General features: G+C 41.7%; 1 protein-coding gene across 7 annotated transcripts in view; it reads right to left on the reverse strand.

The window, feature by feature from the left end:
* Positions 1 to 11,550: 11,550 nt before the first annotated feature.
* Positions 11,551 to 15,546, reverse strand: part of LOC139464829 (dnaJ homolog subfamily B member 6-like) — a 68,387-nt gene continuing 64,391 nt past the window's right edge. For all 7 annotated transcript variants that reach the window (XM_071246354.1, XM_071246353.1, XM_071246357.1 and 4 more), the window contains one exon: positions 11,551 to 15,149. In XM_071246354.1, coding sequence (XP_071102455.1) covers positions 15,014 to 15,149 — 136 coding nt within the window. In that variant the 3' untranslated portion in view covers positions 11,551 to 15,013. The remainder of the gene's footprint in view (positions 15,150 to 15,546) is intronic.

Raw genomic sequence — 15,546 nt, forward strand, 5'->3', positions numbered from 1 at the left:
TGTATGAAAGGTGTTGGCTCAATAAACACCACTGCTGAGATGACTGCAAGGTACCGGCTTAATAAACACCATTGCTGAGATGTTTGTAAGGTGTTGGTTTAATAAACACCATTGCGGAGATGTTTTAAAGGTACCGCCTTAATAAACACCATTGCTGAGATGAATGAAAGGTTTTGGTTTAATAAACACCATTGCGGAGATGTTTTAAAGGTACCGCCTTAATAAACACAATTGCTGAGATGTATGAAAGGTGTTGGCTCAATAAACACCACTGCTGAGATGACTACAAGGTACCGGCTTAATAAACACCATTGCGGAGATGTTTGTGAGGTACCAGCTTTAATAAACACCATTTCTGAGATGACTACAGGGTATCGGCTTAATAAACACCATTGCTGAGATGTATGTAAGGTGTTGGTTTAATAAACACCATTGCGGAGATGTTTGTGAGGTACCGGCTTAATAAACACCACTGCTGAGATGTTTGTAAGGTACCGCCTTAATAAACACCATTGTGGAGATGTATGAAAGGTGTTAGTTTAATAAACACCACTGCTGAGATGTTTGTAAGGTACCGCCTTAATAAACACCACTGCTGAGATGTATGAAAGGTGTTGGTTTAATAAACACCATTGCGGAGATGTTTGTGAGGTACCAGCTTAATAAACACCATTTCTGAGATGACTACAGGGTATCGGCTTATTAATAAACACCACTGCTGAGATGTATGAAAGGTGTTGGTTTAATAAACACCATTGCGGAGATGTATGAAAGGTGTTAGTTTAATAAACACCACTGCTGAGATGTTTGTAAGGTACCGCCTTAATAAACACCACTGCTGAGATGTATGAAAGGTGTTGGTTTAATAAACACCATTGCGGAGATGTTTGTGAGGTACCAGCTTAATAAACACCATTTCTGAGATGACTACAGGGTATCGGCTTAATAAACACCATTGCTGAGATGTATGTAAGGTGTTGGTTTAATAAACACCATTGCGGAGATGTTTGTGAGGTACCGGCTTAATAAACACCACTGATGAGATGTTTGTAAGGTACCGCCTTAATAAACACCATTGCAGAGATGTATGAAAGGTGTTGGTTTAATAAACACCACTGCTGAGATGTTTGTAAGGTACCGCCTTAATAAACACCACTGCTGAGATGTATGAAAGGTGTTGGTTTAATAAACACCATTGCGGAGATGTTTGTGAGGTACCAGCTTAATAAACACCATTTCTGAGATGACTGCAGGGTATCTGCTTATTAATAAACACCATTGCTGAGATGTTTGTGAGGTACCGGCTTAACAAACACCACTGCTGAGATGTTTGTAAGGTACCAGCTTAATAAACACCATTCCTGAAATGACTGCAGGGTATGGCTTATTAATAAACACCACTGCTGAGATTTATGTAAGGTACCGCCTTAATAAACACTATTGCAGATCTGTTTGTAAGGTACCGGCTTAATAAACACCATTGCTGAGATGTATGTAAGGAACCAGTTCAATAAACACCACTGCTGATCTGTTTGTAAGGTACCAGCTTAATAAACAACATTGCGGAGATGTTTGGAAGGTACCACCTTAATAAACAGCCTTGCTGAGGTGACTGCAAGGTATCGGCTTATTAATAAACACCACTGCTGAGATGTATGTAAGGTACCGGCTAAGCTAACACTATTGCTGATCTCTTTGTAAGGTGCCTGCTTAATAAACACCATTGCTGAGATGTTTGTAAGGTACCGGCTTAATAAACACCATTGCTGTGATGTATGAAAGGTGTTGGCTCAATAAACACCACTTCTTAGATGACTACAAGGTACCGGCTTAATAAACACCATTGCTGAGATGTATTGAGTGTGTTGGCATAATAAACACCATTGCTGAGATGTATTGAGTGTGTTGGCTTAATAAACACCATTGCTGAGATGTAAGCAGGGTGTTGGCTTAATAAACACCATTGCTGAGATGTAAGCAGGGTGTTGGCTTAATAAACACCATTGCTGAGATACGTGTAGGGTGTTCAGTTTCAGAGCATGAAATTATCACGAGACAGCATCAGTTGACGACACTTCTAACGGCTGTCAACTTGGCCAAAGGGGCGCTACTCTCATTTACAACACTTCATTCAAGGTCGTGAGTAGATGCAGCGATGAATGTTGTGATGATCGTTTGAAAAGATACTTCCGTTTTTTAGTGATGCTCTGAACCTACATAAATGAGAGTCCGTTTCTCTTTTTCAAACGTATTTAGCATGTTCTGCGATAGATCACTGGCAACTGCAAAAAGTCACGGAAATATTCATGCAGAGACCATATACCGATATATGGTCTCTGATACATGTAAAGGGGTGCAGGCTAAAACGGCACCTCAGCAAAACGTCAACGATTTCTCTGGCGAAAACGGCACCGCATTTGGCGAAAACGGCTACTATGTGTCGGGCGAAAAGTGTAAAGTGTAAAGTATGTCAATAATATAGTTTTAGGATATATGCGTAGCGTCTATATGTATTTCTGGTGGGGTTTTTTAAAAATAAAAAAAAACAGTCGTATCTATCTACACTAGTACAGCTGCACAAGGCTTCCGAAACCCCCACCCGAATGAGCAGCTGCTATATCTGAACACGATGACCAGCTGCTGATGTCAAAAGTCGTCCCGTCTGCACGTAATGTTATTACACAATGTGGGTGGATTGTTATCAAACGGGTGATATTTTCACGGGAGAGTAATAACAAGCGTTATCTCATGGTAGGTATCGATACAATGAATTGCATCAAAATGCTTTGCTAACCATTGTGATGTCATCGGTTGCCATGATGTCACAACCAAATGACATCACTAATCCTTCTGCGTCTGACGCTGGTTAGCTGTATCATTTACAGCCAAAACACTGGTTACAATCCTACGATTGTAAACTTGACCTCATCATAGTTCCCGGAACACTGAATGGACAGAGGTACCAGAACTTGATCCTGGACGGTGCTGTTGTGCCTCATTTCGATAACCATGCTCTCGACACACGTCCAGTTTTCATGGACGATAATGCCAGACCACATCGTGCTCGAGCTGTTTTCAGCAACTCCAACACAACGCCATTGAGACACTACCATGGCCTGCCAGAAGTCCAGACATTTATCCTATTGAGCATTTGTGGGACATTTTGTGACGTAGGGTGAGAGCAAGGGATCCTCCAGTTCAGAACCTTCAGGAATTGACCCATGCATTGCATGATGAGTGGCAGCAGATACACAAACAGAGATTCAGGCGTCTGGTGACCAGCATGAGACGGCGTGTAGAACATGTTATCCAAGTGCGAGGCGGTTACACCAGATACTGAGTTAGCCAGTCATTGTGGACCTTACCAGTGTGTTCAATATTAATGAAATGTGAACTGTGTTGTGTGTCTGTTGTAACGACTCCAGCAGCCATACTTATTTCACGGTGATTTTAGTGAACTTTAGTTTGCTACAATTAAACCCTCAATTAGTGCTCAAATTCGGTCTTGTGTTGTCAATTTTCTCCCTGAACGCCCACATGAGACCATATAAACAGTTGAATGTGTTTTTCTAAGCACCATGTTTATGAGGTTGAAGATCCAGTTTTACTTAGTGAAAAAAGTGGGTGGTGCGATATTAATGACGAGGTGTACGAGGGGTGTCCTATAAGTTTCCGGCCTCAACATGAACGGATAGCCCAAACTCAACCAAACTGCACCTGTTGCTAGAACAGTATCTCTGCACGTGGATGACATGCAAAACATGAATCCCACGTGCAACAAGTTTCTATAAATTGCTATCAAACAGCATGACCCCCTCACATTTGGAAAGAATGGAGAAGACCGAATGTACAGTCGTTATTAAGTATCTACATTTAAAATGTTAACGCCAAAGCAAATTCATGATGACATGGTACACACATGAGGTGACAATGCTCCTTCGTATAGTACGGTCAAACAGTGGTGTGCTGAATTTACAAGGGGCAGACGCAGCACTGAAGACGAACCACGGTCTGGTCGCCCTTGTGAAGTGACTACCCAAGGTGAAATTGCAGCTGTTCTTGATACAATAATGCAGGACAGCCGAGTAACTGTTAGACAGTTAGCTACTGCACATGATATGAGTTAAACATCAGTGGAACGAATAATCCATGAACATTAACGCATGAACAAGGTGTCTGCAAGTTGGGTGCCCAGAGGGTTGACTTAAGAACAAAAACGTCAGAGGGTCATGATTTTCGGAGAGATCCACGTGCTTTCATGGCTCATATTGTTACTCAGGATGAAACCTGGGTTCATCATTTTGACCCAGAGCCAAATGTCATAGCATACAATGGAAGCATGTGACGTCACCAACACCCAAAAAGTTCAAAAGCACATCTTCCAGTGGCAAGGTCATGGCCTCCATTTTCTGGGACTCCGCGGGCGTAATCATGATAGATTATCTACAGAAGGGTTCCACCATTAACGGTGCATATTATGCAGATCAATTGCGCAGATTGCGTAATGAAATCAAAGCAAAGCGCAGAGGTAAACTAAGCCGAGGTGTCTGGCTCCTCCAGGACAACGCACCAGTTCACGCCGCCGAAGTAGCAGTGAGCGCTGCACATGAATGTGGCTTCAAGATCCTGCCTCACCCAGCCTATTATAAATCGCAAATTACTTATGGAGGACGGAAACTTATGGGACACCCCTCGTGTATCTAAGGTTGCCTCCATGGTCAAGTGGTGGAGCGTCAGCCCGGAGAGCGGAAGGTCCGGGGTTCCATCCCTGGCCGCGTCATTCCAAAAGACGTTCAAAGATGGTACTTGTTGTTGCCCTTTCTGGCTTAGGGGCTAAAGCAAGGACTGGTCGGCCCGCAGTCAGTATACTGTGGGGTACTCATGTTAAACTGCGGCATGGTATCTCAGTTGGCTAGCACTATCAATCGACATTAGTCCTGACTAGTACAAGCAGCAAAACACACACGCACGCACGCACGCACGCACGCACGCACGCAACGCTATATAGGTGGAATAAACTTGGACGCGACGTTAATTCCAATTTCACCTCATCTCACCTAAGACCGCCTCCGTAGCAAAACACGCACACGCACACGCACACGCACACGCACAAGGCTATAAAAGTGCAATAAACTTGGACGCGACGTTAATTCCAATTTCACCTCATCTCACCTAAGACCGCCTCCGTGGTCGAGTCGTAGAGCGTCCGCCCGGAGAGCGGAAGGTCCGCGGTTCGATCCCCGGCCAAGACGTTTAAAGATGGTACTTGTTGTTACCCTTTCTGGCGCTCGGCATTAAGGGGCTAAAACAAGGACTGGTCGGCTCGGAGTCAGTACACGGTGTCTGAGTGGGGTATTCATGTTAAACTGCGGCATGGTATCTCAGTGAGCTAGCACTATAAATCGGCATCAGTCTGGACTAGTACAAGCAGACACACACACACACACACACACACACACACGTATATGCACGTCGCTATATAAGTGTAATAATCTTGGACGCGACGTTAAACCTCATTTCACCTCACCTCACCTCACCTCACCCCATCTCACCTAAGTTTGCATTTTATGCGTTTTATTTCCGAGTTACCATTGATTGGCACTGGTAAACCCAGGGTGAAACATGTTAACTCTGGTTAACTCCAGAAATATGGTAACCTTGTTTGACTCGGGTCGCTCAAATCATACTAATCGAACACACGTACTGAATCAATGACTAAAACTAATTAGCTGATGACGTCACATAGAGGCAGCTTTGTTTGTTGTTTAACGCCGCACTCAGCAATATTCAAGCTATATGACGGCGGTCTGTAAATAATCGAGTCTGGACCAGACAATCCAGTGATTTACATCATGAGCATCGATCCACGCAATTGGGATACGACATGCATCAACCAAGTCAGCGAGCCTGACCACCCGATCCTGTTAGTGGCCTCTTACGACAAGCATAGTCACATTTAACAGCAAGTATGGGTTGCTGAAGACCTATTCTACTCCGGATGCTCACCAGAGTACCACACCTCAGGGGTTACGTGGGTATGTGCAACCGAAGTATCCCTGAAACAGTTTGGCCATATCTGTGTGAACACGGGTTCGCCAGAATTATCCAGCGTTTTGAAAACGCGAGCACTGTCATCGTTTTCAGCTATACCAAGGGAGATAACTCATACGAGTTTTTTTCACAGTCACACTTCTTATCTGTAAGTCACAAATTCCATAACCAGTTAACTGTCACTATTTCCCCGCACATAACTTCACCCGAAATCAAGACACATTGACGCGCATTCAGCATCAAACAGTAGCGCCGATGAAATATTTTAGGAACGCTTTAAACAATATATACTTTTCCTTATTTTTATTTACTTAATATGTAAAAAATACAGTACTATAAATGAAAAACACATATATTTTAATTCACAAAAATTATGAAATATACATGTTATTTATGTTGACAAATAAAGCGAACAGATTCCAATATTTGTTTTAAAGAACAAGCTACTTATTATATGCAAAGTATACTCCCTTACTTGTTGTTAGTTTGAAGGTTATTTGGTTGAAATATGCACTGTTTACCATTAGATGGATAACGGACGACATGCCAATATGTAGTATTAACCCTAATAAGGGTTTTACAGATTTGTGGTACCCCTATCTAGGGGTAATTTAATAGTAAAACGACAGTGCGAACATCGTTACGGCTTAGGAAGTATTGATTACAATAAGGCGCTGGCTTAGTATTGAGCTTCTCACCTCCCAAGAATTTTCAGAGGGCTCCGTAAATTGGTTCTTATGGCAGAAAAACTTTTCAAGTCTTTGGCGATGCATATCAAATATTTGATAATTTAAACGTGTCGGGTCGACTATTGAGAGCAAGCTCAACCCTAAAACCGAAATTTAAACACGTCTGTGGAAAAGGATTCGCAAAAACGACTTTTAAAAGAGAAAAAAAACAAAATACCAATATGGTCCTAATGGGCTTTCGTAAAAAAGAAACCATGACCATAAAGTCATATCGTAATTATTAAAAATCTAACTATTGACCAATTTCAAGTAATAAAATATAAACCATTGGTTCCGACCAGTCCTTAAATCGCTCTAATTAACATCTTTTCAATTCAGTCTCGGGCAAAAGGGATCTCGATACTATAATGAAAATTTTCGAGGGTTTACACAGGTTTAGATCTGGATAATTATTATTTTTTCACGGTCAAAGGGAGACAATTCAATCGATTTTATCCCATGAGGTAAAGTGCAAGGGAAGTAATTCAGTTTAGTAAATTGACTGTGCTCCTGTCTGACTAAAAGCGCTGAACTTGGAACCAGTTTACTTGGTAATTTCAAACGAGTTAGGTCACTTGTAGCTCCTTCAGCCGACACCTAAGGTTACATGTCAGTGTGGGGGCGGCCATTACAAGAATTTTTAAATTTGCCCTCTAACCCCAAATGTAGTAACGTTAATATTTTTGTTTATGACCATGGGAATGTCATCATTGCAAATTTTGATAAAGTTTGCTACTGACTACATTCGAACGGAAAATCACCAAAGTTCCCCCTTAAATTTTTACTATACCAATTACATGATAGAGGAGCGCAGGCGCTTAAGGGCCGGCAAACCATTCCAGAATAATCTGTACACGATGTGCTAACCAGTAATGTCTAAGCTCCTTCACAGTGCGTGAATGGGTTATCGCGGTGAGGAGTTTAAGTTTCCGGGCGGGGTAAATTTTCAACGACGTCTACAAATACGAACGTCTCGTGTTTACTTCTTTTTTTATTCATTGTTTGTCATGTATGTCTATAGGGACCATGCAGCGCCATTTTATGTAACACAAACAGACCTTCCGGAAATAGCCTAAGCGTCTGATGCCTTGTTGCAAAAATGATCAATCTTCATATCATTGTCTCTCATCGCCATGGGTTTCCTTGAGAAGGGCGAGCGAACCAACGGAAAAAGAAAAAACCCGTTTTTTTATTGCAGGAGGCCTATTCAAGTCAACACCAAAAATACGAGACAATTAAAACATATAACTGGTCGACTATTATGTTTTTTTAAATGTTTTTTATTTACTAAATTATAATGACAGATGGATCTGATCTAGTAAAGTTGACCCATCCTTTCCTTGCTAAAGCAGGTTTCATATTTTAAAAGCGTTCGTATAGTAAAATCCAAAGTGCCAAAGTTTCTACATTGAGAGCTTAAGAAAAGATGAACTGACGTTGCCAGAGAAAATTTGGAGCTATAATTCAGGAGGATCTCGTCAAATTCAATTTTTAAAAAGAGAATGAAAGTGATGAAACATGGGTCTACCACTATGATCCCGAGTCAAAACGTCAATCCATGGAATGACACCATTCCACTTCTCCAGCACCAAAGAAATTCAAGTCTTCAAGATGAGTGAAGCAAATTATGGTCACTGTATTCTGGGATGCAAAGGGTGTGATCCTTGTTGATTACTGAGGTGAGGTGAGGTGAAATGGGGTTTAACGTCGCGTCCAAGATTATTGCACTTATATAGCGACGTGCATGTACGTGTGTGTTTGTGTGGCTGCTTGTACTAGTCCGGACTGATGCCGATTTATAGTGCTAGCTCACTGAGATACCATGCCGCAGTTTACCATAAATACCCCACTCAGACACAGTATACTGACTCCGAGCCGCCCAGTCCTTGTTTTAGCCCCTTAATGCCGAGCGCCAGACAGGACAACAACAAGTACCATCTTTTAACGTCTTTTGGTATGACGCGGCCTGGGATCGAACCCCGACTTGCAAAGGCTTCTGTGCGACAATGTGGGTTCGAAGAGCTTCCTCACCCTCCAGACACGCCAGACCTAGCACCAATTAAAGTGATTTCCCCGTTTCCAAAACTGAAAGAACACCTTCGTGGAAAGCGCTATGAAGACCAACAGGACCTCACAGCTGCCGTGAATTGGTTTTTCAGGGTGGCTTCAGAAAACTTCCTGACTGGATTGGAAAGCTTCACAATCGGTATGACAAGTGTATTGAAAAGCAGGGACAGAATGTTGAAACAAAAAGTTGAAAACACTTTCTCAGTTGTAGTTTTTTTACCAGCCCTCGTATATGTTGAAGGGAAGCTAGAACAGGCTGTGTTGGTTGCAGTCAAGCTGTTTGTGGTACAAGTCGCTTTAACTACCTTCTCGCTTAGAAAATCACCGAAGGTAGTAGTCATGAGGTTTTCAAAAGTGGAAGCAACTTTAGTCTACCTTAACGACCAACCCCGAACTTCACAAATAACAGAGACGCCCGTCTGTGTGATTGCCATTGTCGCAGACTTTTATGCCATGTGCTTGCTTTCTCAACATCAACACAGCTCACCGCTTTATATGTGAACTAAAGTGCGTGCGTGCGTGCGTGCGTGCGTGCGTGCGTGCGTGTAGAATAGATCTTCAGCAACCCATGCTTGTCGTAAGAGGCGACTAACGGGATCGGGAGGTCACTCTCGCTAACTTGGTTGATGCATGTCATCGTATTCCAATTGCGTGAATCGATGCTCATGACAATCACTGGATTGTCTGGTCCAGACTCGATTATTTGCAGACCACCGTCATATAGCTTGAATATTGTTGAGTGCGGCGTTAAAAAACAAACCAAACAAATTGAGGTCGTCATATGGTACATCTTTGTCCTCTTTCCAAACCGTACGGGATACATGTAAATAAAGGATTGGTGCTTAACATTTCTTCCAGATGTATATATATTTAAACTAAATATTGGATGAAATTGTCTCGATGTGCGTGCGAGCGTGTGCGCGCGCTTGTCTCGGTTTTATAGTGCTAGCCCACTGAGACACTCCATTCCGAACCATTATTCCAACCAACCCTTGTTTTATCCCCTTATTGCCGAGCGCCAGGCAGGGTAACAAGTACTATCCTTTCACGTCTTTTAGTATGACGTGGCCAAGGATAGAGGCTTCTGCTCTCAGGACAGATCATGGCAGCAACTAAATGGTACCAGAACACAAATACATGTTGTCAAAGAAACCTGTCCATCTTTCAATGATACAAGGCAATGCCCTCTAATTTCTTGCAGGCTTTTAGATCAACACTCCACAGTGTAATGAGGACAGTCATTGTGCGTGTGAACGTTGCATAGCTCAGAAATAATCTAACTTTAAAAGAGTGAGTGAGTGAGTGAGTGAGTATGGTTTTACGCCGCTTTTAGCAATATTCCAGCAATATCACGGCGGGGGACACCAGAAATGGGCTTCACACATTGTACCCATGTCTGGAATCGAACCCGGGTCTTCGGCGTGACAAGCTAACGCTTTAACCACTAGGCTACCCGACCGCCCCCTTTAAAAGATCGAGAGTGGACTAGAATGTACCAAGGTGAGGTGAAATGGGGTTTAACATCGCGTCCAGGATCATTGCGCTTATATAGCAACGTGCATGTACGTGTGTTTGTTTGTGTGGCTGCTTGTACTAGTCCGGACTGATGCCGATTTATAGTGCTAGCTCACTGAGATACCATGCCGCAGTTTAACATGGATACCCCACTCAGACACAGTATACTTACTCCTAGCCGACCAGTCCTTGTTTTAGCCCCTTAATGCCGAGCGCCAGACAGGGTAACAACAAGTACCATCTTTAAACGTCTTGGCCGGGGATCAAACCGCGAACCTTCCGCTCTCCCATATATAGTCCACGGAGGCGGTCGAATGTACCAAGGACATGTTCAGCCCTGGGTGTGATAAGGGGGTGAGAACATTATTGATGAAAGAGGACATACGGTGTGCATGCAAACCTACAGTTCAACCGAAACGTTTTCCTGTAGGCCACATCTTAGATATAAATGTATGTTCAAGGGATTTAGACCAACACTGCTGTTTATAAACTGCCCGGTAAAGGAAAGTATGTTGGCTAAAAATGAAACAAGAAATGGTTATTCTGTGGTGATGTATTTGATATGGGTATCACTGTTGTGTTTTGAACCTTAAATATATAGTGTTTTGATGAGAGTTTTCAAACTAGTAACATTTTGTACTTTTTTGGACAAATCCAATTTTCAAGTGTATAAGTTCTTTTGCTGGGCAGTTAATAAACGTATCAGTTCAAGATATTTAGACCAACATGCACTCCCCTGTATAGAGACATGGTTGAGTTTAATTTAACCCTTTTTTTATTCAACCACATATGTATGTATATGTGTGTGTGTGTGTGTGTGTGTGTGTGTGTGTGTGCAAAGTTTGAAGAATTGGTCTTCAGCAAACCATGCTTGTTGTATGATGTAATTAACAGGATCGGCTGGTCACCTTTGCTGACTTGGTTGCTTCAAATTATAGGATTATCTGGTCCAGACTCGGTTTATCACCATCATGTAGCTAAAAGCGTGCATAAGAACAAAGTGACTTTCCTCATCCCTGGGCCCTGAGTATTGCAATTTAATAAGATAATATGCATGATAATCGAGGATAGAATAATTCAGGAGGATGTCATCTTGCAGTGTCACAAAGTCAAGAGTCTTTGAAACCAACTCCCAAACCAAATCCATACTAATCGGGAACAAATAATTTGAGAAATTATCACAGACATGAAAAGTGTCAAAGAAATCTTTATTTCTCTGAAATGTATAGTTTACTTTGACATACCTCATAAATTGTACAGACGAAGCTACACTTGTCATAATCACTGTCAGTTACACACAGAAAGCATACAGTTGTGTTCAAGCCTGGATAGCTCCACTTGTGGCTCATCACAGATGCAGGCATCGGGACATGACTGACCTCCACCAAGCTGTGCATGTACCTGCTTGCTGTTAAAGGATCACACCTCCCTGACCCAAGACCAACCCAGCTGTGCATGATGTCTTGTTCAAGGATGAGAATCCGATAGACCCCACCATTCAAACTACCTTCACTGTCAATACTTCTGATGACTTCAAATGGTTTTGTTTATAATATCTGTACCAGAAAACAAAGCAGGATAGCTCAGAAGGGGATTTTTCTTTTACATATTTTAATTCATATATTTGATAAATATGTCAAGTCGGCACAAAAAAATCAGCCATAATTCGGACCTAAAATTCTAAAACATGATTGCTCCCTCATCTCGGGATGAGGCAATTCAGTGCACAAACTATGTAGTCATGGAGGTCTGAACCTCATCTCTGGGTCAAGCACCTCCTGTGCATCTGCCCTTGACTAAAACAAGTATGTCCTTTCCCAGTCAGAGTATTAACCCATTACATGTTACGACTGGAGTCAGTCTCTACAAGTGATGGTCAGCGGAGCTTGTTCACAGCATACAATATTTGTCACAAAACATCTCATTGATAAAAGTGATTATGTTCCAAGCAGAGGATTCTACATGACAATGTCAGTGTAATGGGACAGCCACAGGAAACTAGTGAAGCAAGCATCAGGTGCTGGTGGGCTAATACTGGAACACTAAAGCATAAAGAACACTTCTTGAAGTGGCATTTACAACTATCTCCCTCGTTCATACAGGACACAGTGATCACTACATTAAACCTGCAATCCTGGCAGTGGGGTAAATTCAAGCTTTTCGAACAAAGGCTGTTGGTTGTGAAAGGTGACACTGGTTCTGACTGCAGTATGACTGCTTCACATGTGATCTGGACAAGGTGGCTACGCGAATTATGAGTCTGAAGCATGATATCCACTACCACAATATAAAAAACACAGGCACATTACGGACTACACTTATCAAGCATAATGATTGTACACTGCAGAAGCACTAGCAGAGAAGTGGACCAAATCTTGGCTGTAAGATGTTAGGGAAACAGGATTACAGGACACAGGATGGGCCAAGTATCTGACACTACATGAAAATACCATTCACCATCTACAGCACTACAGGAACACAAACGAACTGGCCACTCGCTTGACCAAACTTCTCAACTGACAGACAAGAAGTCAGTTCGTAAAATCTTCCCAGTAATGAGAATAAAACCTTTTTTCTACCACTAAAAGATCGCAGAGTGAAGGGGATCACTAAAGAGCTGTCTGCCATGTAGATATAAACAATGATGAGAATACTGTACAGAGAGGCCATAAATCATATATAGCATGTTCAACTTGTCCATCTTACATCAGATTTGTTTACCTCCATTTCAAGGGAGGTAAATCTTGTCAGCAAGACCAGTCTATGAAGGCAGCATTGATAGGGTAGCTGGGGTGTATCGACACAGAGATATAGCATGACAATATATACTGCAACATTGGGGGCCTGATACGATACAAAATACCTAAACTGTTATGTAATACACATCCGGAATCTTTTCAGTAAATTTTAGAACACGTTATGTATCAATTGCACCATGACAAAACCCTTGTTCCACGTTACGGCAACTCGTATTGGGGACAATGCTGTATCGAAACATCCCTGCTGACAACTATGTACAATGGTGAGCAGATTATATCAACACTGCAGGACTAACCACTCCGTGTAGTAATCACAGACTCGGACAAACAACACCAGAAAATAAACTTGCTTGAAGGAGTTACCTCCCTTTGGATACAAGCCGAACAAGAATTGGAACTTGTTTTCTGAGGTCGTTTGTCGTAAGAATTTTGCTCTCAATATGACAGCGACTGGTCCACCTAAATGTCAAAGCTATGACAAGTTTAGTAAGGAATAAAATAGAACATATATATATTTAATGACACTGTTAGAAGCAACCATCCTGCTGTTATGACATAAACTGTTATAACAAGGCTATACTTCCCATAACCTGCAGACTGCTGAGAACTGCAAGTCACGATATATCAATTTGAATTCTAATTAGCTTTCTTTTCAAAACAATATTTAGAATGGAATCTCCAGATCACAAACAAAATGTCTTTTCCCAATGTTAAGGAACTTCTCAGCAGTCTTCAGGTTGTCAAGATTCCCCTGTTTTGTTATATCACAACCACCATCAATCTTAACATCAATATACAAGGTATCTGTCTAATAACAATGTCTATATAACAGGGAATCTCTGCAGCCGACCTTAACCCTGAGTTAACCTTGACCTGGAAGATCAAGGTCATATCTTCATATTTAGGTTCGTGATATCAATCTTTAATTTTCATCCCAAAGACAAACTATGTATTAAAAATATCTATTATTTGACATTTATTAAAATGAAGGGAGCTGTAATCACTTCGTTTCGAAACATCCACCCCGCATGTGTTTAGCTTTTCAGGAACTGAAGACATCAATGAAGCAACATGTATCATTCCCACCCCCTGCATAAACTCTTGAGAGCATCGTTCCGCTATCAGACTGTCCCGCCCCTGGTGAGGAATACACGTCACTCGTCACTCATTCAGTATCATACGTGGAGGGTGGAGAGCAAACGCTATGCTTTCATTTATTATAACAAGAATTGTTCAAAAAATGACAGCAAATGAAAATCATCTTTGGTAAAATAAACTAAAGTGTCCCATTACAACAATTTCCAAAGAAAAAAGCCACAAGATATCTTTTCACTTTGATTAGACAATAATGCTTAAAACTGTGGCGCAAATATATTTATAAGTAATTTAAATAAGGTAAAAAATTGAACAAGAAAAATATGAAAATTCTGTTTTCATGACAACTATCACATACAATTGAAGAAACACTTTTGCAAAGAAGAGCCCATTGAAATGTGTAGGGAGGACATTCCCTTGTGCTGTTAACAGAGAGAGGGTTAAAAGACCATCACACAGACAGGACATGGCAAGATTTGTCACAGTTACTCCCCTCAGTAGATATTAACCCTTCCACTGACAAATACATACTTAGAAATGGCAAAACTGTCTGCGCATGATCTGATGAGAATCAAACCAAACTATGGTTCTTTATATTGTAAGAAACCAATTTATAGACAGCTCATACTACCCTTAAAGGTGCAAAAGTTCACATAAAAACACAAATAAATTTCCCCAAATCTTATACATTCGTGTGCAGATGACTGTTCACATGTGACACAGATCCCTTGCACCGTGAATACTGGTAGATCCTCCATTGTGTTCCTATTTGTCTCTGTGTGAGTGAGTGAGGGTGGTTCATGCCTTGATGCTGTTGTGGGCACGGCCGCTGCTGCCACCGCCGTACTCCAGCTGCTGCACGCCGTTCACCATGCGGGACTTGAGGACCCCATCCTCCTCTACCAACACCGTCTCCTGTCCATTCTCAACAACTCTGGAACAGGGAATGAACAAATTATAATTTATTGTTATTTTAGGCCACAGTCAGCAATAAACAACTGTGACGCGTTGACTGTAAACAATCGAATCTAAACCAAAATTTGATTCTTTTGTTACCCACTACCACAAGCATAGGGTACTGGGAACCTTTCAGACCTGGAATTCCCATGTGGAGCGAAGCATGGGGTTCCGTAGACCTATTGTGCCCTGAAATCCCCATGGGATACTGGGAATCTATTCTGACCTGGAATGCCTAAGGGAAGACAAGAATGGGTTGCTGGTAGAGGAATAACGATAATATGGGTGCGATATAATACATATCCTGATACGGTACCTTAATTTCATGAATTGTATTCTTCCTTTTTTAAAGTGAATCACAAGCGTGAATCATT

This window comes from Haliotis cracherodii, unplaced genomic scaffold (assembly GCF_022045235.1).
Source record: "Haliotis cracherodii isolate W230 unplaced genomic scaffold, xgHalCrac1.p SCAF_17, whole genome shotgun sequence".
NCBI classification, from domain to species: Eukaryota; Metazoa; Mollusca; class Gastropoda; order Lepetellida; family Haliotidae; genus Haliotis; species Haliotis cracherodii.